General features: G+C 44.1%; 1 protein-coding gene across 6 annotated transcripts in view; it reads right to left on the minus strand.

Annotated features, from left to right (window-relative positions):
• Positions 1-27,382, minus strand: part of OGDH (oxoglutarate dehydrogenase) — a 173,745-nt gene that overhangs the window by 16,504 nt on the left and 129,859 nt on the right. For all 6 annotated transcript variants that reach the window (XM_030201749.1, XM_030201752.1, XM_030201748.1 and 3 more), the window contains 5 exons: positions 26,848-26,975; positions 23,758-23,936; positions 22,267-22,338; positions 14,042-14,167; positions 13,060-13,132 (listed from right to left, as the gene is read on the minus strand). In XM_030201749.1, coding sequence (XP_030057609.1) covers positions 13,060-13,132; positions 14,042-14,167; positions 22,267-22,338; positions 23,758-23,936; positions 26,848-26,975 — 578 coding nt within the window. The remainder of the gene's footprint in view (positions 1-13,059; positions 13,133-14,041; positions 14,168-22,266; positions 22,339-23,757; positions 23,937-26,847; positions 26,976-27,382) is intronic.

Genomic DNA, 27,382 nt, shown 5'->3' on the forward strand with positions numbered 1-27,382 from the left:
TTTGTTTTGTTTAATAGTAAGTCGATCTGCAATCGGGCATATTTATATAATAGTTGTATCTACAAATCTATTCATACTGCAGGCTTTTCTTATCAAAACACTAAGAAATGGAATTCATTGCCTAAAGATCTTAGATTCCTAGTAGACTATGGGGCTCATTTTCAAAGCACTTATAGAACTATATAACTTTGTAAGTGCTTTGAAAATACAACTCTATATATCCTTCTGCAAAATACTGACAACACTCTTGATGAGTACTGCTTTTAATAACGACAAAATATGATTCAACTGTTAACAATATTATCTGTCCAGTACTTTGTGATTTAATAATCTATGCTTACTGTTAACTTAACATTTTATTGTTAGTCAATGCTATTTACTGCTTGTAAGCCACACTAAACCCAAGCCAGTTTGGGATAATGTGGGGTATAAATATGATAAATAAATACATAATTTGTAACTAAGTATTGTATCCACTACATATTTGGAAATACAACCTTCCATATTTTAAGATTAATTAACCTCCTTTCTGAAGAGGTTCACTCAGTTACAATGCCCTCCCCTCCCTTGAATGACAGACTTTTTATCAGAAATGAGATAAAAGTGGGAGGACGACCAAGGATTCCAAAGACTGAAAGGATGTATAATAATGAAGATATTTATTGAGGTATCAAGACTCGACACAACGTTGTGTTTCGGTCGTTAGGCCTGCATCAGGAGTCTATAATCAAATTTTAAATACATAAATTTTAAAAACACAATATAAAAGCAGACAACATATATATATATACAAATTTAGATATTTAAAATAAATTTAGAAATAAAATTTTTATTGGTTCTGTATATAACTATTATTATATATAAATGGCAAAATAAGAAAACGTAAAATAAATACATTTAAAAATGGATAAATACATTTAAAGATGAATTTATACGGATGATTAAATTTTTAAAGAAAATAATAATAATAAATCATTTAAATTAATCAAAAATGAAATACCTTCCATTATTATTTCATTTTTGATTTAAATGATTTATTATTTTCTTTAAAAATTTAATCATCCGTATAAATTCATCTTTAAATGTATTTATCCATTTTTAAATGTATTTTACAATGTTTTCTTATTTTGCTATTTATATATAAAGCGAATGCTACATACCTGTAGAAGGTATTCTCCGAGGACAGCAGGCTGATTGTTCTCACTGATGGGTGACGTCCACGGCAGCCCCTCCAATCGGAATCTTTACTAGCAAAGTCCTTTGCTAGCCCTCGCGCGCGGCCGTCTTCCCGCCCGAAACCGGCTCGAGCCGGCCACTCTCGTATGTAGCAAAAGAGAAACAAGGGAAGACTCAGCTCCAAAGGGGAGGCGGGCGGGTTTGTGAGAACAATCAGCCTGCTGTCCTCGGAGAATACCTTCTACAGGTATGTAGCATTCGCTTTCTCCGAGGACAAGCAGGCTGCTTGTTCTCACTGATGGGGTATCCCTAGCCCCCAGGCTCACTCAAAACAACAACCATGGTCAATTGGGCCTCGCAACGGCGAGGACGTAACTGAGATTGACCTAAAAAAATTTACCAACTAACTGAGAGTGTAGCCTGGAACAGAACAAAACAGGGCCCTCGGGGGGTGGAGTTGGATCCTAAAGCCCAAACAGGTTCTGAAGAACTGACTGCCCGAACCGACTGTCGCGTCGGGTATCCTGCTGCAGGCAGTAATGAGATGTGAATGTGTGGACAGATGACCACGTCGCAGCTTTGCAAATTTCTTCAATGGAGGCTGACTTCAAGTGGGCTACCGACGCAGCCATGGCTCTAACATTATGAGCCGTGACATGACCCTCAAGAGCCAGCCCCGCCTGGGCGTAAGTGAAGGAAATGCAATCTGCTAGCCAATTGGATATGGTGCGTTTCCCTACAGCCACTCCCCTCCTATTGGGATCAAAAGAAACAAACAATTGGGCGGACTGTCTGTGGGGCTGTGTCCGCTCCAGATAGAAGGCCAATGCTCTCTTGCAGTCCAATGTGTGCAGCTGACGTTCAGCAGGGCAGGAATGAGGACGGGGAAAGAATGTTGGCAAGACAATTGACTGGTTCAGATGGAACTCCGACACGACCTTTGGCAAGAACTTAGGGTGAGTGCGGAGGACTACTCTGTTATGATGAAATTTGGTGTAAGGGGCCTGGGCTACCAGGGCCTGAAGCTCACTGACTCTACGAGCTGAAGTAACTGCCACCAAGAAAATGACCTTCCAGGTCAAGTACTTCAGATGGCAGGAATTCAGTGGCTCAAAAGGAGGTTTCATCAGCTGGGTGAGATCGACATTGAGATCCCATGACACTGTAGGAGGCTTGACAGGGGGCTTTGACAAAAGCAAACCTCTCATGAAGCGAACAACTAAAGGCTGTCCTGAGATCGGCTTACCTTCCACATGGTAATGGTATGCACTGATTGCACTAAGGTGAACTCTTACAGAGTTGGTCTTGAGACCAGACTCAGACAAGTGCAGAAGGTATTCAAGCAGGGTCTGTGTAGGACAAGAGCGAGGAGCTAGGGCCTTGCTGTCACACCAGACGGCAAACCTCCTCCATAGAAAGAAGTAACTCCTCTTAGTGGAATCTTTCCTGGAAGCAAGCAAGATACGGGAGACACCCTCTGACAGGCCCAAAGAGGCAAAGTCTACGCTCTCAACATCCAGGCCGTGAGAGCCAGGGACCGGAGGCTGGAATGCAGAAGAGCCCCTTCATCCTGCGTGATGAGGGTCGGAAAACACTCCAATCTCCACGGTTCTTCGGAGGATAACTCCAGAATAAGAGGGAACCAGATCTGACGCGGCCAAAAAGGAGCAATCAGAATCATGGTGCCTCGGTCTTGCTTGAGTTTCAACAAAGTCTTCCCCACCAGAGGAATGGGAGGATAAGCATACAGCAGGCCCTCCCCCCAATCCAGGAGGAAGGCATCCGATGCCAGTCTGCCGGGGGCCTGAAGCCTGGAACAGAACTGAGGGACTTTGTGGTTCGCTCGAGATGCGAAGAGATCCACCAAGGGGGTGCCCCACGCTTGGAAGATCTGGCGCACCACTCGGGAGTTGAGCGACCACTCGTGAGGTTGCATAATCCTGCTCAACCTGTCGGCCAGACTGTTGCTTACGCCTGCCAGATATGTGGCTTGGAGCACCATGCCGAGACGGCGAGCCCAGAGCCACATGCTGACGGCTTCCTGACACAGGGGGCGAGATCCGGTGCCCCCCTGCTTGTTGACATAGTACATGGCAACCTGGTTGTCTGTCTGAATTTGGATAATTTGGTGGGACAGCCGATCTCTGAAAGCCTTCAGAGCGTTCCAGATCGCTCGCAACTCCAGGAGATTGATCTGTAGACCGCGTTCCTGGAGGGACCAGCTTCCTTGGGTGTGAAGCCCATCGACATGAGCTCCCCATCCCAGGAGAGACGCATCCGTGGTCAGCACTTTTTGTGGCTGAGGAATTTGGAAAGGGCGTCCCAGAGTCAAACTGGACCAAATCGTCCACCAATACAGGGATTCGAGAAAACTCGTGGACAGGTGGATCACGTCTTCTAGATCCCCAGCAGCCTGAAACCACTGAGAAGCTAGGGTCCATTGAGCAGATCTCATGTGAAGGCGGGCCATGGGAGTCACATGAACTGTGGAGGCCATGTGGCCTAGCAATCTCAACATCTGCCGAGCTGTGATCTGCTGGGACGCTCGCACCCGCGAGACGAGGGACAACAAGTTGTTGGCTCTCGTCTCTGGGAGATAGGTGCGAGCCGTCCGAGAATCCAACAGAGCTCCTATGAATTCGAGTCTCTGTGCTGGGAGAAGATGGGACTTTGGGTAATTTATCACAAACCCCAGTAGCTCCAGGAGGCGAATAGTCATCTGCATGGACTGCAGGGCTCCTGCCTCGGACGTGTTCTTCACCAGCCAATCGTCGAGATATGGGAACACGTGCACCCCCAGCCTGCGAAGTGCCGCTGCTACTACAGCCAAGCACTTTGTGAACACCCTGGGCGCAGAGGCGAGCCCAAAGGGTAGCACACAGTACTGGAAGTGACGTGTGCCCAGTTAAAATCGCAGATACTGTCTGTGAGCTGGCAGTATCGGGATGTGTGTGTAGGCATCCTTCAAGTCCAGAGAGCATAGCCAATCGTTTTCCTGAATCATGGGGAGGAGGGTGCCCAGGGAAAGCATCCTGAACTTTTCTTTTACGAGATATTTGTTCAGGGCCCTTAGGTCTAGGATGGGACGCATCCCCCCTGTTTTCTTTTCCACAAGGAAGTACCTGGAATAGAATCCCAGCCCTTCTTGCCCGGATGGCACGGGCTCGACCGCATTGGCGCTGAGAAGGGCGGAGAGTTCCTCTGCAAGTACCTGCTTGTGCTGGAAGCTGTAAGACTGAGCTCCCGGTGGACAATTTGGAGGTTTTGAGGCCAAATTGAGGGTGTATCCTTGCCAGACTATTTGCAGAACCCACTGATCGGAGATTATGAGAGGCCACCTTTGGTGAAAAGCTTTCAACCTCCCCCTGACCGGCAGGTCGCCCGGCACTGACACTTGGATGGCGGCTATGCTCTGCTGGAGCCAGTCAAAAGCTCGCCCCTTGCTTTTGCTAGGGAGCCGCGGGGCCTTGCTGAGGCGCACGCTGCTGACGAGAGCGAGCGCGCTGGGGCTTAGCCTGGGCCGCAGGCTGTCGAGAAGGGGGATTGTACCTACGCTTGCCAGAAGAGTAGGGAACAGTCCTCCTTCCCCCAAAAAATCTTCTACCTGTAGAGGTAGAGGCTGAAGGCTGCCGGCGGGAGAACTTGTGGAATGCGGTGTCCCGCTGGTGGAGATGCTCTACCACCTGCTCGACCTTCTCTCCAAAAATATTGTCCGCACGGCAAGGCGAGTCCGCAATCCGCTGCTGGAGTCTATTCTCCAGGTCGGAGGCACGCAGCCATGAGAGCCTGCGCATCACCACACCTTGAGCAGCGGCCCTGGACGCAACATCAAAGGTGTCATACACCCCTCTGGCCAGGAATTTTCTGCACGCCTTCAGCTGCCTGACCACCTCCTGAAAAGGCTTGGCTTGCTCAGGGGGGAGCGCATCAACCAAGCCCGCCAACTGCCGCACATTGTTCCGCATGTGTATGCTCGTGTAGAGCTGGTAAGACTGGATTTTGGCCACGAGCATAGAGGAATGGTAGGCCTTCCTCCCAAAGGAGTCTAAGGTTCTAGAGTCTTTGCCCGGGGGCGCCGAAGCATGCTCCCTAGAACTCTTAGCCTTCTTTAGGGCCAGATCCACAACTCCAGAGTCGTGAGGCAACTGAGTGCGCATCAGCTCTGGGTCCCCATGGATCCGGTACTGGGACTCGATCTTCTTGGGAATGTGGGGATTACTTAATGGCTTGGTCCAGTTCGCAAGCAATGTCTTTTTCAGGACATGGTGCAAGGGAACAGTGGACGCTTCCTTAGGTGGAGAAGGATAGTCCAGGAGCTCAAACATTTCAGCCCTGGGCTCGTCCTCCACAACCACCGGGAAGGGGATGGCCGTAGACATCTCCCGGACAAAGGAAGCAAAAGACAGACTCTCAGGAGGAGAAAGCTGTCTTTCAGGGGAGGGAGTGGGATCAGAAGGAAGACCCTCAGACTCCTCGTCAGAGAAATATCTGGGGTCTTCCTCTTCCTCCCACGAGGCCTCACCTTCGGTGTCAGACACAAGTTCACGAACCTGTGTCTGCAACCTCGCCCGGCTCGACTCAGTGGAGCCACGTCTACGATGGGGGCGTCGAGAGGTAGACTCCCTCGCCCGCATCGGCGAAGCTCCCTCCGCCGACGCAGTCGGGGAGCCTTCCTGGGAGGTGGCCGCAGTCGGCACCGCACGCGGTACCGACGTCGGGGACCTCACCCCGGGCGATGGGCCAGCCGGCGCCACGCTCGACGGTACCGGAGGCGCAAGCACCGCCGGTACCGGAGGGGTAGGGCGCAACAGCTCTCCCAGAATCTCTGGGAGAACGGCCCGGAGGCTCTCGTTCAGAGCGGCTGCAGAGAAAGGCATGGAGGTCGATGCTGGCGTCGACGTCAGAACCTGTTCCGGGCGTGGAGGCTGTTCCGGGCTGTCCAGAGTGGAGCGCATCGACACCTCCTGAACAGAGGGTGAGCGGTCCTCTCGGTGCCGATGCCTTCTGGGTGCCGACTCCCTCGGCGACCCAGAGCTCTCGGTGCCGACGCGGGGAGGAGACCGGTGTCGATGCTTCTTCGACTTCTTCCGAAGCATGTCACTGGAGCTCCCTGGCACCGACGAGGACGTAGAATCCAGCCGTCGCTTCCTCGGGGCCGAGGTCGAAGGAGGTCGATCTCGGGGGGGCTGTACCGCAGGAGCCCTCAGGGTAGGGGGAGACCCACCCGAAGGCTCACCGCCACCAGCAGGGGAATGGACAGCCCTCACCTGCACTCCTGACGATGCACCACCGTCTGACGACATCAGCAGACGAGGTCCCGGTACCACCGACGTCGATGCAGCTATCCGATGTCTCAGCGCCGATGCAGAGGGCCGATGCCTCGATGCACTCGATGCACTGGCGGCCGAGGATGAAGGTCTGGACGCTGACGACGTCGATGCACTCGATGACCCTGGTGTCGATGCCGACGAAGAGCCCGAGAACAAAACGTTCCACTGGGCCAATCTCGCTACCTGAGTCCACCTTTGTAACAGGGAACACAGACTACAGTTCTGAGGACGGTGCTCAGCCCCCAGACACTGAAGACACGACGAGTGCCTATCAGTGAGCGAGATTACCCGGGCGCACTGGGTGCACTTCTTGAAGCCGCTGGAAGGCTTCGATGTCATGGGCGGAAAAATCACGCCGGCGAAATCAAAATCCGAAATGACGAAAGTGAGCACCAAAACTTTAAGGGAGAAAAAATCTCGACCGAGGCCGAAAAGAGGCCTACCCCGACGACGAAAGAAAACTTACCGGGGCAAAATCTGAAAAATACGGGAAGGGGCAAACGAAACCCGAGAGGGCTTCCGGAGCACTTCCCAAGCAGTTTGGATTTTCCGAAGAAAACACGTCGAAAAAGGACGCGCGAGGTCGACTTTCTGGGGCTCGACACGGCGAAAACACGACCGTACCGAGTGCGGACGAAAGAAGACTGGCCGGCTCGAGCCGGTTTCGGGCGGGAAGACGGCCGCGCGAGGGCTAGCAAAGGACTTTGCTAGTAAAGATTCCGATTGGAGGGGCTGCCGTGGACGTCACCCATCAGTGAGAACAAGCAGCCTGCTTGTCCTCGGAGAATAACAGTTATATACAGAACCATTAAAAAATTTATTTCTAAATGTATTTTAAATATCTAAATTTGTATATATACATGTCATCTGCTTTTATATTGTGTTTTTATAATTTATGTATTTAAAATTTGATTATAGACTCCTGATGCAGGCCTAACGGCTGAAACACGATGTTGTGTCGAGTCTTGATACCTCAATAAATATCTTCATTATTATACAATATCTTCATTATTATACATCCTTTCAGTCTTTGGAATCCTTGGTCGTCCTCCCACTTTTATCTCATTTCTTGTTGTTGTCCGTGGGGTGTCTAGAGTTCTCCGTCCTCTGGCGGATTTCTTCCCTAGACTTTTTATAATGCAGGTGCTATGTATTTTTGCTTGTTGCGCTGATGAGAAAGCGTTACAAACTGAAGTTTTAATGAGTAATTGCAACTTGTTACATCTGAAAGGCATTTAACAGAGTATGAAGTTAAAGACTTGAGTCGAGGAGTTATATAATCAATCCTTCTCCAAAAAGATGTCTTTTCCTCTTCTACCAGCAGCTATAAAGCAGTAAGATATTACAAAGTAAAGAAGATACTGTCTTTAGAGAATACCTCACAGTGACGACACTGCTGTTATAAATAATTAAAAGTGTTCTCATTGGTCTAAAATGTATGGAGAATTGAGAAAGGAAAGCAGTTGTGAAGTACTGGCAGCATACTGGAGCCAACTGCCACTCCCCCCTCAGTCATGAAGAAACTATAGTGTGATACCCATCCCTGCGCAGCAGCACACGCACACACAGTGTGCCCATTGGTCCCACGCATACACTGCACCCCTCATCCCTATGGGGTGTTTATAATATTTTAGCTAATATATTGTATAAAAATGTATAATTTTCCAATTTTTGGACACAATTTCCTGGGGTGTGGCTTGAACAGAACTGCACTTGGGGCTTGTGAATTCAAATTTTGCGAGCCTGGACTTTTCCCCTGATCTCCCTGTACAATTAAATACCCAAGTAAGCTGAACAGGTGACATACAGATCAAGCACCACAGTGATTCCCAGTTTCCATTTCAGAAGTGGATGCATGCATGTTGGGTCATTTACAGTTTAAGATTTTTGAAAAGCTCCTGAAAGCTAGTCAAGTTAGTCCAATAGAAAGGTGTGTGTATATATACACACACTTTACACTAACACTTTCTCATACCTCACACTGACACTATCTGCTTTTGTTTCACCTAGAATGTAAACCGCACTGAACCCTAGAAAGGGGATATTAGCGATATACAAGAACTGAATTGAATTCCAAATCGAAACTAGATTCTAGAACACCAGTACACTTCCAGCTGCAAAAAGAGAACCAAATACAGAATCAACTTGTTCAAAGAATCCTTCTCTGCAGTTACAAAGGAAAGCCGGACCATCGTCTAGTAAAAAACCAAGACTACAGATTAAAAACAAATTGAAAAAAATGAAATTGAAAACCCAAGAAACCAATCTGTGAGCAGAACACTAAAATACAGAAATACTTTCTCCTTTTCCAAAATACAAGAAACATTAAACATTAAAGCTGACATTTCATTTCTGTAAATAGTTTTTTTAAAAATCAACATTTTTTGTACCGTTTTGTTGTCTGACCATTCTTGTTTTTCCACTTGTTTTTCCCATGGGTCCTGGTCTCTCTTTACTACATCCTCTTGTTGATTTTGATCTAATTTCTATTTTCTGCTGTTCACTGTCTTCTTCCCTTATATCTAACTCGGACACTAATCCTTCTGTCTCATTTTTCTCCATTTCTCACATATGCTTATTTTTTTTTAACTACCTGTAGCTAGATTTTATTGCTCCTTCCATCCTCCCCACAATCTTCAGTCTCTCATTCACCTACTTTACAGCTTACTTCATGCACTTGCCTCCCTAGTTTTCCTGTTCTTATCTGTGTCTTAGTTTTCTCTCCAGTCTCCTTATTTCCTGTCTTTCAAAACTTTCTAGTCTCCCATTTCTACCCACTGTATTCATTGCCATCCCAGCCTATTTTCTCTGCCTCTCACCTCTTTCCAGCTCATTCCCTCTCCAGCTCCAGTCCCTTTTTGTCTTATCCCCGTATACAAGCTCCCATTTCCCCCTTTGTCTTCCCTATTTCCATCCTTTCTCACCTCCTTCAAATATCTGTCTCCTTCCTTTGTCCCTCACCCTATTCAAAATCCTTCCTCTTTTTTCCCTTTCTTCATCCATTGCCCCTGCCTCTTCCATACTTCCTTCTCCACTTCATCACCTGCTCACCTACAGTGGTGGAAATAAGTATTTGATCCCTTGCTGATTTTGTAAGTTTGCCCACTGACAAAGACATGAGCAGCCCATAATTGAAGGGTAGGTTATTGGTAACAGTGAGAGATAGCACATCACAAATTAAATCCGGAAAATCACATTGTGGAAAGTATATGAATTTATTTGCATTCTGCAGAGGGAAATAAGTATTTAATCCCTCTGGCAAACAAGACCTAATACTTGGTGGCAAAACCCTTGTTAGCAAGCACAGCGGTCAGACGTCTTCTGTAGTTGATGATGAGGTTTGCACACGTCAGGAGGAATTTTGGTCCACTCCTCTTTGCAGATCATCTCTAAATCATTAAGAGTTCTGGGCTGTCGCTTGGCAACTCGCAGCTTCAGCTCCCTCCATAAGTTTTCAATGGGATTAAGGTCTGGTGACTGGCTAGGCCACTCCATGACCCTAATGTGCTTCTTCCTGAGCCACTCCTTTGTTGCCTTGGCTGTATGTTTTGGGTCATTGTCGTGCTGGAAGACCCAGCCACGACCCATTTTAAGGCCCTGGCGGAGGGAAGGAGGTTGTCACTCAGAATTGTACGGTACATGGCCCCATCCATTCTCCCATTGATGCGGTGAAGTAGTCCTGTGCCCTTAGCAGAGAAACACCCCCAAAACATAACATTTCCACCTCCATGCTTGACAGTGGGGACGGTGTTCTTTGGGTCATAGGCAGCATTTCTCTTCCTCCAAACACGGCGAGTTGAGTTCATGCCAAAGAGCTCAATTTTTGTCTCATCTGACCACAGCATCTTCTCCCAATCACTCTCGGCATCATCCAGGTGTTCACTGGCAAACTTCAGACGGGCCGTCACATGTGCCTTCCGGAGCAGGGGGACCTTGCGGGCACTGCAGGATTGCAATCCGTTATGTCGTAATGTGTTACCAATGGTTTTCGTGGTGACAGTGGTCCCAGCTGCCTTGAGATCATTGACAAGTTCCCCCCTTGTAGTTGTAGGCTGATTTCTAACCTTCCTCATGATCAAGGATACCCCACGAGGTGAGATTTTGCGTGGAGCCCCAGATCTTTGTCGATTGACAGTCATTTTGTACTTCTTCCATTTTCTTACTATGGCACCAACATTTGTCTCCTTCTCGCCCAGCGTCTTACTGATGGTTTTGTAGCCCATTCCAGCCTTGTGCAGGTGTATGATCTTGTCCCTGACATCCTTAGACAGCTCCTTGCTCTTGGCCATTTTGTAGAGGTTAGAGTCTGACTGATTCACTGAGTCTGTGGACAGGTGTCTTTCATACAGGTGACCATTGCCGACAGCTGTCTGTCATGCAGGTAACGAGTTGATTTGGAGCATCTACCTGGTCTGTAGGGGCCAGATCTCTTACTGGTTGGTGGGGGATCAAATACTTATTTCCCTCTGCAGAATGCAAATAAATTCATATACTTTCCACAATGTGATTTTCCGGATTTAATTTGTGATGTGCTATCTCTCACTGTTACCAATAACCTACCCTTCAATTATGGGCTGCTCATGTCTTTGTCAGTGGGCAAACTTACAAAATCAGCAAGGGATCAAATACTTATTTCCACCACTGTACCTCTTTCTCCAGTTTTTTCTTTTGCTCTCTTTCCTCCACCTTAACCCCCAGTACTCATCCCAATACCCCTTCATTGTAACTTTCCCCTGTATCATAGAAGCCAACTTTACAAGATGATTGGGGGTGCAATATGATGGTCTTCACAACTTAATAACTACTGAAGAGAGTTTGTTTATTCAGGGTATTTGATATTTTGGACACCTGAATACTGAAAGACTATTTTTTGATTGTTACTTTATAAAAGGCAACAGCAGCGCCTATGTGTCTTTGTAGAATAGATCCCAAAACTAGTCCTGACAGTGTGCAAATGCTGAGGCATACATTTTACACCTTTTTCAAAGCAGATATAACATGTATAACATACATGTGCACACTGCAACTCTGCCCAAACTATGCCCCCCCAAATCACTTTTGTACCAGTCATATAAAAAAATTGTAATCCCTTTCCATCTGCATAGCTTTTATGTACAAATGGAATCATGCAATATTATAAAAGCCCTTTTCGGTGTGTAAAACAGACATTACATGCAAAAAATGTTTTACAAAATTATCCCCTATACAGGGAAAAAGAGAAAAAGGCGATCCAAGCAGAAAACTCCCTTTGGGATGCTCTGCAATAAATTTCAAGGTGGTAAAAGTAATCTCCAAGCTCTATATGATATTAAATCCATCAACTGGTGAGAAACCAAACAATGTAGCAGATTGAACAAGGAATCTTCATGAGGAGACAGAAAGGAAACATGGCTAAATATACACAATCTCTAAAACCACCATAAATGACCAGTTTAATTGAGAATGCCGATAGATTTTACTTAATTCAATTTGTTGCTGCCTTTACCCAAGGCATCATACATCAACTAAAATTCATAAAATCTAGCCATGTGTGTCACAGACACTTCTTGGCACTAATGTAAACAATCAAGAATGGCATTTTATATATTGTGAGATCATCCACTGGTCTATTGCTAATGAAAAAAAGGTTATCAACTTTGCTATATGACTAGTTAGTTAACCCAGGAGCCCAAGATATTTCTGCTATATTATCTTGTACTTAGGAGGAGTGGCCTAGTGGTTAGGGTGGTGGACTTTGGTCCTGGGGAACTGAGGAACTGAGTTCGATTCCCACTTCAGGCACAGGCAGCTCCTTGTGACTCTGGGCAAGTCACTTAACCCTCCATTGCCCCATGTAAGCCGCATTGAGCCTGCCATGAGTGGTAAAGCGCGGGGTACAAATGTAACAAAAAAAAAACAACAACTAATTACTTATTACATAATAGCTGTTGGAAGAGAGACTACAAAAGCACAATGGAAAGCTCCCTTATGCCTCCCTCTCAATGCACTTTTGTGTAAACATTTGTTTTCTAAGCAAATTCAAAATAGGATAGTTTGATAAGCTTAGGGAATTTTTATGCAGTCTGACAGTTGTCTGAAATACTAATCTGATTCCAAGATGATTGTAAGTTTGAAAATGAGGATGTCTTTGAAGTTAGAAAGCTAATATGTAATACTATGCACTGGGATGGCTTAATGCTCTTGGGGCTTGCTTTAGTACAACATTGTCTCTTCCTGTAATGTTATATGTCCATTGTGAAGGATTTTACTTGAATATATGTGTAGTGACCAAATAAATTTTCAATTAAAAAAAGAAAAAAGTTTTTACATTTGTCCAATACAAAGGTTTTGCCCTTTGCTAACTTATTTCTGTTCATCTGAGTGCACTAATATGGCACCCACCCTACATTATCCAATATTTAGAAACCACCTATATTACGGTCATTATTTACACCTGGGTAATATGGATCACTGCTTAAAACAGTGCTATTTCTCTGAACATCTCTAGCTCAGATGTGGCTCCCAACCCACTGTCTCTCACTCACAGTCGAACAAGACTAGATCCCACACACACCTGGTAACATCTCATCAAAGCTAGATCTGGCTTCAGGATGACGCAACAGGGACTTTGGTGTGAAGATTATCAGCTGCAAAGGAGATGAGACAAATAACATTCATATATGCTGAATGGGAACACACAACGTCCACTAAGGGGAGAGAACAAGGAATGGAAAAGGATGGGTGCTCAGCTTCCCATGGCTGAAAATATCCTCATGTTTCAACCAAACACAGTGTGCTATGGACAGTTTCATTTCTAAAAGGAAACTATTACTAGTTATCACACCCCAGCCCCTGCAAAATACCTTAAATTAACCTACACAGATCACCACAGGGAAGTAAACCCTGGCAGTTTCTGTGACCCTAAATCTACTACTGATTAAAATGACTTTGTTTCTGGATTAAACCTATCTCCCCTTCTAATTATAAAAGGTAAGACTTTTGCAGTCTTATGTGGCTACTCTGACTTCAAGCTCAGCTATTTCAAAGGGTAACTAAAAATTAAGTCCAGGATCTATACTGGGGTTGCTGCTACATAAAAATTAGCAGACACTGGGGCTCATTTTCAAAGCACTTACTTACAAAATTGCATAGATTACTATGCAACTTTGTAAGTCTAAGTGGTTTGAAAATACACCTAACTGATAACCAATGACCACCTATCTGATATCAGCCACAGGAAGAACAAAGCCTCAGCTTCAGATTCCAGTTTCTTTGTGCAGTAAATTTTCAACCAGCAGGAGGGGGAGCTACAAGCCACACAGCAGTCACATACAGGTAAGCCAGAAAGACTGGAGGGTAAACTATTAAGTGACAATGCTAACTGCCAGCATAGCAAACTTCCCCCACACCACTAACTAGGACTGAACCCAGTAATTCCAAAGAACAGCCTAACTATTTTCTGCATGCTCTCTCTATCCTTGTTGCCCACCCCTCCAACTGTAACCTCCAAGTTACAATTGAAGAATCACCCACCATCCTTTAATGTTTCACCATACCGGTTTGCGGAAGGGTAGAAGTATCTGTCTACGAAGAACATGGAAGAAGTTGGCAGGAGTGGCGCAGTTCACCACAATCCAGTTACAGTCGTAGAGCTGGCGCACTGCAAAGTCTTCTGTTATTTTCTGTGGCAGGAGAGGAAGCAGAAACCCTCAGGGTTAGGATGGGTTGAACATTTCCTCTAAGCTGTGCAGCAGTCTTCCACCCATGTGCTGCTTCGATATCACTCTTTCGCCACTGAAAACATGATGCTAAACCTCCTCCTCTCCTTCCCCCCCCCCCCCCCCCCCCCGCCCAAACACACAAACAGGAACCCAGGCAGAGGAATCCTGCGCAGTTTAGAAGGTATGTTGGTTGGTCTGCACTTTTGATAAACTACTGTTCACATGACAAGACTGCATGGTCATTGACTTCTACAGTGTTATACATTTAACAGTTAAAATAGGGAGAAAACTGATCATATCATCGTGCAATTCAAGTCATGGTTGCAGGGATATATGACAATTCTTCATCCTGAGAGGTTGAAGCCAATAGATACACCGTCCACTCCCAATGATATTTCCCATACCAGGGATCACTGATAAATCAAAGGACTGCAGCAGGTTACACTCACCAAACAGGGTCTGTCCAAGTCTCACCATTTCCAGTGGAAAACATTACAAATATTGTCTGCCATGAAAAAAATCATTGTGAGCTTGTCCTACAAGTCTAATTTTTATTTATTTATTACCTTTATTATATTGCTCATAGTCAAAACATCTTGGCTGGGTACAAGATATAAAAGCAATTACATCAGGCCAGAGTTGCAGATTTTTTTTTTATTTTTAGAGGTCTTTTTATTAGATTTGAAAAAGAAGAAATGCAAGGAAGAATCTGGAGTTATAAAATCCTTTGGGGTTTCCTGCTGCTCTGCTTTCCTAAAAGAGCAGTTCCTCAAACTCAGTGAGCCACAACACATAGCTAAAATAATGGAACTGTAACCCCCCCCCAAAAAAAAAAAAAAAAACACACACACAAACTTAAAGCTACTGAGGGTAGTCAGAAGGATTTTATTTTATTTTTGCCCAAGAGGGAGAGAGGACTGGTAATGCTTAATCTGCAAAACTATTCTCATGCTGCGCAGCTAAGATCTTTACTGGATTGTTAGGCAAGTAAGGTCAAGCAGTGGGCAGAGGTACATCACAAGAATGGACAGGTTACCCACTTTATCACTTACCTTGCATGATCTGAGGTAAGGTCGTGTGAAATGGGTAAGGAATCTATTTACAATGGTGACTGAGCATTTGAGCAATGAGGAGAAAAACTACTGGGGGTGGGGATGGGGTGGGTGGGAGAGATACTCATACTGTATGCCCATTAGATACAACAGGAATTCAATCCAGGGAGATACACTTGAATATTCCAAAAATGGGAAGAGCTGGGATTGGGCTGCACAAGGCAATGCTTTGATGAGGACCTCATGGTAAACTTTAGGGAACTGCAGAAGAAAGTTAATTTACTGTAAAGGGATATTCCCCTCACATGCAGATAAAAACATTAACACAAAATGAGAAATGAAGGGATATAGAGGTGGAGACTACTATTTGACATGTTAGTGAGTAAACAAGAGACAGTTTTTTGAAGATTTCTGCTATATTGAACAACAGGGCAGAGGAAAAACAATTTTCTTAGAGCACAGGCATGGGAAGACATTTCTGAAAGAACAGCAAAGCTGTCATTTGTTAGACAAGCAGCAGAAAACTGATACAAGGTTTTGATAAGGTAGCATTACACCCCATTGAGAGGATATGGGATATTCACAATGGGTGGAATGCAGGGGTCCTTTCTGCTTTTCTCTTGGAATTGCCCCAAAATTCAATAGTATTGGATGTAGGTATTTGATAAGTCAACAGGCTCTAGGGATATTAGTTGTTTTAGACATGACTGTGGTGAGGTTTTGCTTGTGGCAAATTAGAAGCAGTTTTCTGTCAATGGCTATAATATGAGAGAGAGAGAGAGAAAGAAAAACACTGGAAGCTTTCTCTCTGAATAAGAAACCACTGGAGAGGAAGGCCTTGGATAACATTTATACTCTTGTTTAATCACTCTTTTCCTTGCAAGTTGAAGATTTAGGTAATATCACATTATTTATATTACAATTGTGTTTTGAGATTTGATGCCCTTCACATTGTATTTGCGAATGGTGTATGTACCTTGCTCCATATCTGTGCAGTGCTGATTAAATAAAGGTTAAAAAATATATATATATATATATATATATATATATATATAAAACATTTTTTTTTAAAGTTTGGGATATTGGCCAATACTCAAATCTACTTTGTGGTACTGAAGGAGGGCTCATTTCATTCAATCTTGGATCTCAAGGGTGTCAACTTGGGGCTGTAAATTCCATATTTTAGAATGAAGATGATGCACTTGGTCACTGCAGCCATTTGCCGGAGAGTCTCTCACCACTGGATCTAAAGGAGACCTACCTCCACATTCCAGTTTGGAAGGAACATCAGAAAATTTTATGGTTCTTGGTACTGAGAACCCATTATCAGTTCCAGGCATTAGGGTTTGGTTTGTGATGACTCCATGCACCTCTAGTCCACAGTCTCCATTTCATATAAGTTGAATTATCTTCAGCATCATTTCATCTCAAGCAGAGAGGTTCTACAGAGCTCAGTTTCGGATTTATTCTTCCTCAGGAACCCAAAAAGCTCAATAGACTGGGTGGTGGTGAGACACCAGTCTCTCAAGATGAGGTATCCACTGTCATGGCAGACAGCATCCAAGGCCAACTGATCTATAAACAAACTGGAAGAGCCACATGAAGGGCCCTGCAGGCATTCAAGTAATTACTTCAGGGAAGGCGGTCAGTTTTCTTCACCAAGCGCTCAAAACATGATCATGTTGATGTTTGTTTGCTAAGTGCTCTGTGTTTTTAATTTTTCAGGACATAAATCTGAAGAGTTTGATATGATGGCTGCTCTATTTTATGCACATTTTTATATAAAAGTTATAAAAATATGTGAGTGATGATTATAGCTGCAGATGGCGATTCAAATGAGAGATGAGAGAAAGTGCACATAAGAGAATCTAGAAGCCTTTGGTATGATGATCCCAATAAAATCAAGATACAAATTATAATTTACAAGAAAGATTCCTGAGAAAATTATGGAGTCCATGGAGCAGGAGGCACTGTCCTATTGTGGATTAAGAACTGGTTAAAAGACAGAAAAAAGAGTAGGGTTAAATAGTCAATATTCTCAATGGAGAAGGGTAAATAGTAGGGGGCTCCCCAGGGGTCTGTGCTGGGACTGCTGCTTTTTAACATATTTATAAATGATCTGTAAACAAGATCATCAAATGAAAAAGTGAAGTGATCAAATTTGACAATGAAACAAAATTATTCCAAGTAGTTAAATCACAAGTTAACCTTACAAGATGGAGAGATTAGGCATCCAAACGGCAGATGAAATTTAATGTGAACAAGTACAATGTGATGCATATAGAGAAGAGGAACCCAAATTATAGCTATGTAATGCAGGGGTTCCACATTAGGGGTCACTAGTCATCATTGTTGAAAATATATTGAAACCTTCTACTCATTATGCAGAAGAATGTTAGGAATTATTAGGAAAGGAATAGAGACTAGAACAGATTATTATAATGCCTTTGTTTCACTCCGTGGTAGACTGCGCCTTGAATATAGCGTGCAATTGTGGTCATCATATCGCAAAAAAAAAAAAAAAAAAAAAGTTAGTGGAATTAGAAAAGGATGGAAGAATGGACCGAAATGATAAAGGGGATGGAATGACTCCCCTATGAGGAAAGGCTAAAAAGGTTAGGGCTCTTCGGCTTAGAGAAGAGATGGCTGAGGGGAGACATAACAGAGGTCTATAAAATACTGAGTGGCTTGGGTAGGCATGAACTATTTGTTAACTCTTTTCACAAATAAAATGATTAGAGGGCACACAATGAAGTTACCAAGTAGTACATTTAGAAGAACAAACAAAAATGTCTTCAATGTATAATTAAGTTTTGGAATTCATTGCCAGAGAGTGTGGTAAAAGTAGTGTAGCAGGGTTTAAAGAAAAAAAAGGTTTGGAAAAGTTCCTGGAAAAAAGAAAACCATTATTAAAGGTGAACTTGGGGAACATCCACTGCTTATTCCTGGGCTAAACAGCATACAATCCATTTTACTCTTTTGGGATCCTGCCAAGTACTTGTGACCTGGATTAGCCACTGCTGGAAACAGGATATTGACTTGGTCTGTCTCAGTACAGCAATGCTTATGTACTTATAAGTGTCCTATTGTAAAATTAACTCTTAGGTGACATAGGCAGAACAGTCATAGGAGAGCAAAGTGAAGCAAAGAACATCTACAGGTGGTCAGGATTAGAGCTTAAATGCAGGGACACAGTGAGTCTGATTTGCCCCATCACAATCTGGCCAGAATCTAGGTGCACTGAGCATGAATCCCACTCACTAATCAAGAATGACCAGTGCAAACATAAGGATGCAAATCAGAGAGAGAACTCCAGTACCGAAACACATGGGTTTGATACAACCCCCCCCCCCCCCCCCTCCCAGTATGCAGTGGGAGAAATATTTGATTTCATTAAATGGAAACATGGTTAACAGTTGCCTATACATGTGATATCTTATGAACTCCAATGAAGCTCTCTGGCACAATGCAAATACTGTGGTGAATATTAGATCATACTCCACATACTTAATGACTTAATGAAGTTCAATACTGTCAGGATGTGTGCAAAACTAACCCATTTGGAGATACTGCCCTAAAAGAAACCAACTGAGCACTCATGGGAAAAAATATCACATTACTCTGCTCTAAGATACAGAAAATAGTGTTGAACTTGGCTAAAAAGGTGGCTATTGCTTAGTTCTGCAGACTTGCATCCTCTAAATATATTTTCACTTTTGTAGCAGTACTGGAAGAGAATTGGGACTGCAGGAAAAGCAAAGATTCTTACCTGTAGCTTGTGTTCTCCGAGGACAGCAGGCCACTTATTCTCACATGTGGGTGATGTCATACAACGGAGCCCTAATGCAAACACTGAATTGCTAGCACTAGAGAAAGTTCTAACAGCATCCCATTGCACATGCACTGGTGTCTTCCCGTCTGAAGCTCGAGTGCGGGTCCCTCAGTCAGATGAAAAGCATAAAAAGTACAAACAAAAACAGCTCCTAGAGGAGGAAGCAGGGTATGTGAGAATAAATGGCATGCTATCCTCGGAGAACACCAGCTACAGGTAAGTATCTTTACTTTCTCCAAGGACAAGCAGGCCGCATTATTCTAACATGTGGGAATCCCTAGCTACCAGGCTCACCGAAAACAAGAAAGATGGGATAATGGAGTCTCAAAATTTTGACACACAAGTAAATTGGTGCTCGCTGTGACCTGGAAACAATCTACTCTACCTGGACTTGCTGTGATTCAGCAGAAATTGGCCCATATTCATTTGATGTCCAAACTAACAGCTTTGCGTAGTGGACAGCTGTTGACCTATTCTCGCATTTGGGACCCTTATGTGAAGTGGACTGCTTGCCCTGATTCTTCTCTACCTACTCTATGAGGATTGATAGTGGGATGGGGAGGGTTGGTTTGTGGGAAGGGGGATGGGTTGGTGGACTAGGTGGGACAGGTATAGCCTTATTGTCAATTGCTTTGTATTATATTTTTGCTACCACACTAGAGTCTGTGAATCTCCACACCTATTCCAGAGAGTCTGGACACAATATCAAAAGTGTCATAAGCACCCCTGACCAAATAATGTTGACACTCCATCTGCTTATTGGCCAGATCAAGTGTACTATTAACTACAGACTCCAAGTAAAAGGCTAATGTAGAGCTGGTAGGGCTGGATACGGGCAATAAGCAGAGGCCTGAAAAAAGTTTTCCTCCCAAACAAGGTTCTGGCCTCTCCCTCCGGGGGCACCGAGGCATGAAACAGAGCATTTAGCTCATTTGAGAACGGATTCGACTACCAAAGAGTGGTGATACAACTGGGCCTTCTCGAATCCAGGAGCCTTCTAGATAAGATACTGCGCATCCACCTTCTTGGGTGCTACCTACACCGAGAAGGGAGATTCCCAGTTCCTCAGCAGTACATCTTTAAGGATAGAGTGCAATGGTACAGTGACTCCTTCCTTAGGAGACTTATAGCCCAACACAGATAACATTTCTGCCCTGGACTCCTTTTCCATCTCCAACTTAAATGGGATGACCTCAGCCATCTCCCTGACAAAATCAGTAAGAGTGCCGCTCAAGGAGATTTTCGTCTCAGTGAGGGATCAGATTGGATACCACATGACTCCTCCTCCTAGAAGTTATGTGAATCCTTGTCCGATACCCATGAGCGGTTCCTGTCAGACTCCTCTTCCTCTTGAGAATCAGGAGATAGTCTGCACTGGCCTCAATCTACAACAACAACAACAACAACAACCATTTCTAAAGCGCTACTAGGGTTACGCAGCGCTGTACAATTCAAACATAGAAGGACAGTCCCTGCTCAAAGAGCTTACAATCTAAAAGACAAGAGAACAATCTAGAGGACAAGTGAACAGATGTCCATACTCAGAGAAGGGCTGCACCTTGACGATCCTCAGACTCCAGAGACGCTTCCTTCCCTGATGTCAGAAGGGGCTCCGACACCCTGCGAGGTGCCATGTCGATGTTCTGGGCAGCACCATCGGTGGAGCCTCAGAGAGGGCCTGGGGCTGTTCTGCTAAGGGCGCAAGCACCCTCAATATGAAAGTGGGAGCTCCCTGCAACTGCACCAGCTCCTCTCGAAGCCTGCTCCAGAACCGCTCAAGGGTGGGCATCGGCAAAAACATGGGAGCTGGGGTGGAAGCAGCATGCAATGTCATTGGTGCTGAACCAGTAATGGGGACCTGGCTGCTCAATGATTGATGCATCGGCACCTCTTACAAGGAGGGGGAGCATTCCTCTCGATGCCAGCGCTTCTTGGATATAGGAGAGTCCAATGCCCTGGTGCTCCTAGGACCGTGTGTTGAGGAGAAACGATGCTTATGCTTCCTGGGCTTCCCCCGATGCACAGGGCCTCAATCTCCCGGTGCTGACGAGAACGCTGTCGAAAATCAAAGCGTCTCCCCGGTGTTGGGTCTAACGTTGACCGGGTCCCGGGGCCTGCTAACAGCGCCCAGTGTTGAGGCAGGTGGAGACCCACTCTATGCCAGTGCACTCCCAATGGTTACTGATGTCAGAGCAGCCATGGAGGTTGATGCCGCCTGTGCTGAAGATGATGGTCTGGCCTTTGAAGAGCCAAAAGCTTCTCCTGTTAAGCCAATCACACTCTCTCAGCTCCACAGGGGGGGAGGAAGAGACTAAGCGACACTGGTAGAAACTTAGTGCTTGCACCGGGGATCCATCGGATGATGTCACCCACATGTGAGAATAACACGGCTTGCTTGTCCTCAGACAATGCTTACTATAGTTAACGGAGGTTGATACAACTCTGAGCACCACATAGATAACCAGACAGCTAGCAAAAAGCATGTTCTAGTTTCTTAATAGTTTTCAAGCAAGAAAACATATTCACTTTACTAACACAAGTAAAACAAAGTTGTTTTCCTGTAACAGGTAAAACTGCATATGGGGCGTGTTTTGAAGCCACTGACCTGCAATTGTGCCACAATAAGATAAACAGTTCAAAGTGAAACAAAACAAATGGCAAAAAATAGGTTGGCATGGAACTGCTAAAAGATCTACAAACCCAAAAAATGGGCTTGAGAGTAGCAAAATAGCTAAAATTAAAGAAACTAACATGCTGGAAAAAGCTTAATTAGTTAAAAAAAAAGACAACAGAGGAAGTCTACTATGAAGAGAGGCACTCTTAGGTGAAACTGTGCTGACAAAACTACTAAAACAGAGAAAACTCATGCATCTGGTCAAGACAGCAGACTTCAGACAGTGTGGGATGTCTGCATATGCTCAGAAAAGGCTTCAAGTGTTTTTGGGTTCCAAGAGTTTTGTATTGGCATTGCTGGATGGTGTAACCCACTTGTGTGGCTGAGTCATCTTCCTTGTCATTGGAATATAACCATGTCAGGCTAGATTTAGGCTAGATTATATAAAAAATGGAATAAACAACATGTCTGAAATCAAGATCAGATGAAATGCAGTTAGCAAGGGAACTGGTAAAAGATAATATGGTGGGGAGGGAGGGGGCAGAGATGCATCAGCACTTACAGGGCACACATCTGGATCATCATTGCACATCTGCAGGAACCTCTCTGGTCTAGCAGAGGAGTGTTCAGGACCCTACAAATGAAATACAACAACTATAAAAGAAATAAAAAGGATTTACAAACACATCTACAGTGTATAGATAATCGAACCGATACTAACAGAAAGCCAAAATGAACAAGAACTTCTGGGGCTTGTTCAATCATTGTGATTGTCTGGCTTGTGCCATATCCAACTAAGTGAAAACATTTCAGCCATCATGCCGTGGCTTTCTTCAGGGTGGTGTGAAGTATGCAAGGTTATCTTTATATAGTGAATCCTCAAACCTGATTCGCCAGGGTTTGAGGTGGTTATTTTCATTAGAACAGTTTGAATTCTGGAAGCCAGGAAGATTCATTGATAAAATTTGAAAACAATTTATCTTCCAAAAATTTAAACTAATATCAACGAATATTCCCAGCCTCCAAAATCAAATACACTCTAATGAAATAGCCCACCTCAAACTTCTGCTTTATATAGTGGGTCCTCAAATCTGAGGACCCACTATATAAAGACAACATTGCAGATCTTACACCACCCTGAAAAAAGCCACAGCACGATAATTAAATCTGTTTCACTTAACTGAACATGGAACAAACTGGACAGCTGCAATAATCAAGTAGTTGATATTTTCAGGTCAGAAGAGGTGGGGTGGCTGGAGATGCTGCTTCCACAGCTCTCAGGCATCGTTGTGAAAACAATACAGTAGCTGGATCGACTTTCAACAGCACTATCTAAAATGAGCATGAAAGTGGGTATAGATGTGTCCAGAATCTTAGCACATGGCAACAACGAGCCACCACTATATATCCATACACACACTGTCTGGTAGGTCCAAAATTCAGGCCAAACCATGTCATGCCTACATTGACATCCCAGCCCCACTATACACCTGCCAGAGCAGAATGAAGTTACATGAGAATTCACTCCCATCTTCAATCTGAACTGAAAATATTCAAATACATTTAAAATTTGCATTGAAAACACACTTGTTCTCAAAGGCATCTGGAGGCGCTTGATTTGTTTGAACGTGATGTATGGACTAAGCTGACTCTTCATTGTCTTTTCCTTTTTTCTCCTTGATATTTTTTTAACTTTTTTTTTCTACTATTGTATAATTATATAAGAATGTAAGCTGCTTTATTTCTTCTTTTAGGATGTAAGACGGTATAATAAATTCTCAAATAAAACTACAGTCAACAAAATACATGTCTTAAAAAGACTTGAGAGTATCAGTCCTGCAATTGTCTGAGCATGACTATTCTAAATAACAATCAGAAAAGCATCTCTCAGCTAGAAGTGCTGCCATACACATGCACAAATTTCAGGGTGCCTTCTTGGTATTACCCCAGCTTGTACTGAATAAGGAATAGCGCCTGAGGGTGTTTGATAAAAACCTCACTTTACTCTTGAAAAGCAGTGTTGTAGGAAGAGCATGTGGCACGGGGGTCTTACCATTCCCTCCATGCCATGGGGTAACAGCAGCACAATGCCGTTCTGTCTCACCCACTTAGCTTGCCCCGGGCAGATGAACTGATCAATGATGCACTGAGCAGTGTTGTGGAAGTCACCAAACTGGGCTTCCCAAAGAACCAGGGCATTGGGGCTGGCCATGGCGAAACCCAGCTCAAACCCTGAAAAAGGAGGAGACCACAAATATAAAACCAGTTGTATGGAAAGAACAAAATCAAACTTGTTATTCTCCTGGTGAGAAAGAAGCTTCTTCAATTTGTTTCTACATAGACACCTAAGTAATTCAAAATAGGTGGATTCTCATGAAATAAAAAACTGGGTTAAAATTGTGGGGTTGGGGGGGAATTATAAACATGGGTTACCATGAAAACGTGTTTTTCTTTTTACTGTTAACCCCAGTTATTAAGTAGGTCTCATTGCATAAAACAGGACCCGTGTTAAAATAGCAGGAGTTAGTGGTAAAATAACCCATCCTAACAGTAGCCCATGTTGATAACTATGTCCTTTAATCACATCTGTAAAAGACTCCTGAGAAGTCTCAAAGAATCATGTACAATATTTTTTGTCTTATCCCTTACAAAGATATCCCAGTCTGCCAAGGTTTTAGTTCCCTAGAATCAGTACGGATCCCAGACCTCTGTATGTTACAGCAACTCAAAGTGAAAACATGGACTGAAGTTTTCAAGCATACAGCTATGTGCCAGGTCCCCACATATATCACGAACAACAGATGGATACACCACAACCCCCCACTTTTGGATTTTAGGCCTGATAAAAGTAGGTTGCTTGTGTTATGGAAATAAATCTGGAATCTAAAGGGCTGGCAGGGCTCAGAAACCTTGAAATCACAGAAAATGCTGCCAAGTTGAAGATGAGAGTGCAGGTGGTTAAGCATTAGCTCTCATTTCCCAAAATGTCAGTGACTAAGAGCGCAGGCCTTAGTTTCCTACGGCAGTTCATAAATACATTCTGTAGACAGGTTTCTGAAATTTTACAGGCATCATATCTAATTTGTAATGTTTTATTTACTTTGCCTGTTAAGTAATGCACATTTATTTTGCTTAATAAAAATAAAATAGTTTTCTAACACCATTTTATGGGTGAGGAGTCAGATATAGACATAAGGGAGGAGAGGGAGAGGAAATCCTGGGTATGCGGAGAGAAAAGGGAGGGTAGAAGGGAGGAGAAAGAGAAGAAGACTAAGATGGGAAGAGGAGGGGTGGAATGTTCTTGGATCTTGTACAGAGGAGATCTAGAGATGGGGATGTTCCTCCCCTGAATTCAGACCTGCTCCTTTTTCTTCCTCTCCGTCCCAGGTACCTTCTTTCCTTCCAAGTTCCAATACAGCTCACTCTGAGGAAAGGGATGTTACCAGTGGTATGCCGCAAGATTAAATTCTTGGACTTGTTCTATTTAAAATTTTTGTAAACGATATTGCTGAAGGGCGTCTGGTAAAGTTTGTCTCTTTGCGGATGATACCAAAATCTGTAATGTGGTTCAGACATGGTGTGGATAACATGAGGAAGGACCTAGCAAAGCTTAAAGAATGGTCTGGAATTTGACAGCTAGGATTTAGTGCTAAAAAATGCAGGGTCATGCATTTGAGCTGCAAAAGCCCGAGGGAATGATACAGTTTAAGGGGTAAACTTTTGTACATGAAAGAGGAGTGTGGGTGTGATCTCACATGTCTTAATATTGAACCACACCATTCGGTATGTGATGATCTTAAGGTGATGGCGAAAGCTAGAAGGATGCTTGGGTCCATAGGGAGAGGAATGGCTAATAGGAAAAAGGAGGTGATGATGCCCCTCTGTAAGACTAGTGAGACCTCATTTAGAAAATTGTATACAAGTCTAGAGACTACATCTTTAAAAAGATAAACAGCATGGAGTTGGTCCAGAGGGTGGCTACTAAAATGGTCAGTGGTCTTCGTCATAAAGCATATGGGGACAAAGCTCTCAATATGTATACTTCGGAAGAAAGGTGGGAAGGGTGCATGAACAGCCTCTCAATGGAGCTGGTGGAGATGAAGACTATCTGAATTCAAAAAAGCTTGGGACTCGTACACAGGATCTCTATGGGACAGGAAGGGACAATAGATGGCATGGATGGGAAGACTGGATAGGCCATATGATGTGCCTTCATTTTTCTCGGTTTCTAATTTTCCATACCCTCAAATCCCCCAGTTACTCATCCCCCTCCCCCACAAAAAAAACCCTCAGGCCCCTTTTGCACACCACTAATCCCTTCTTTTACATAACCCTTTAAGACCCTTGTCTCAATCTATCCATCCTCCCCCAGCACTCCACCACATTCCCCACTCCCTCCTATGGCCTCCGATCTGCCTACATCACTAAATTATGCTGAGAACAAGAGGTAAGCAGCAGCAGCATCTTGGGTTGTCTTCCTCCTCTGCCATCCAGGGCCTTCCTGGGCAGCAAGAGAAGAAGATGTGACCGACTAGGAACAGTCAAAGAAAAAACTGAAGGGAAGGGGAGGGACTCAAACGCGGGAACTCCCACATATGCCCAGTAAGCTCAAAGCTTACTATAGCTAGCGGAGAGCACCAACACTCAGGATCAGTCCAAGAATTTCACCATCCTGCTTGTGTCTGGAGAATAGCAAAATCCTGCATCTACCGTGTGCCATAATCCTTACACGCAAGCTAGATTTTATAACAATGTGAGAAGTCCACAGAAGCATGTATTTTAAGACTCTTTTATAAAGGTTACATGTGTCTCTATGCCTTTATTAAATAGATACCCAGATCCAGCTCCAATGGTGGAAACACATGTTTACATACAAATTTGCACCTGCTCCAAAGAAGGTGTAAATATATATTTTGTAACAGGTGTACATCACAACTCTGCCTCTCCTTCACCCAACGATGCCCCTGGGAACACCTACATGCAGACTGTGTAAAACATGTAGTTTTATAAAAGCCCTTTTCCACATGTTAAACAGACTTTGTACATGGAAAAAGCTTTATAAAATTAACTTGTGTGTGTTTACTATAATGCCCCTCAACATATGCAAAAGGAAAAAGGTAGCATACTTGTAAACAAAACTTACCGAGGACACCATACTCTGACAGGGAGCTGTTACACACAGTGTAGGGAGCTTGATTAGGCCACAAGTGGTTCATGGGGATACAGGTCCTCTTGTCCACATTCTGGTCATGCAGCACATGATGACGATGGCTAAAAAAAGAAAATCCATGATAATATCAAAGTTCTACTGAAGCTCAACTTGTCTATTTCCATACAGCGGATGTCATTCAACATAGTTAGAAACGAGTTACACGTTTAAAAACATATTTACTAAGCTGGGATAACCCAAAAAACACAGCTCAACATAGCATTTTTTTTATACCACAGCACACAAATTAGCTGCAACATAATAAGGCTTGCATTAAACCCCACAAGTTATATTATTCACAGACAGTTGCCACCGACTCAACAGGTCAAGGTAATGTTGTAATACAAGAAGCCAAGAAAGAGGAAAGGCAGGAGAAACACCAGGAGATGGAGAAGCTGGCACTTGAGCTCCTGGCCTGCTTGGAAATAGACACATATGTTGAGGTCTAGGAGAAGGAAACTACCTAAAC

This window comes from Microcaecilia unicolor, chromosome 4 (genome assembly GCF_901765095.1).
Source record: "Microcaecilia unicolor chromosome 4, aMicUni1.1, whole genome shotgun sequence".
NCBI classification, from domain to species: Eukaryota; Metazoa; Chordata; class Amphibia; order Gymnophiona; family Siphonopidae; genus Microcaecilia; species Microcaecilia unicolor.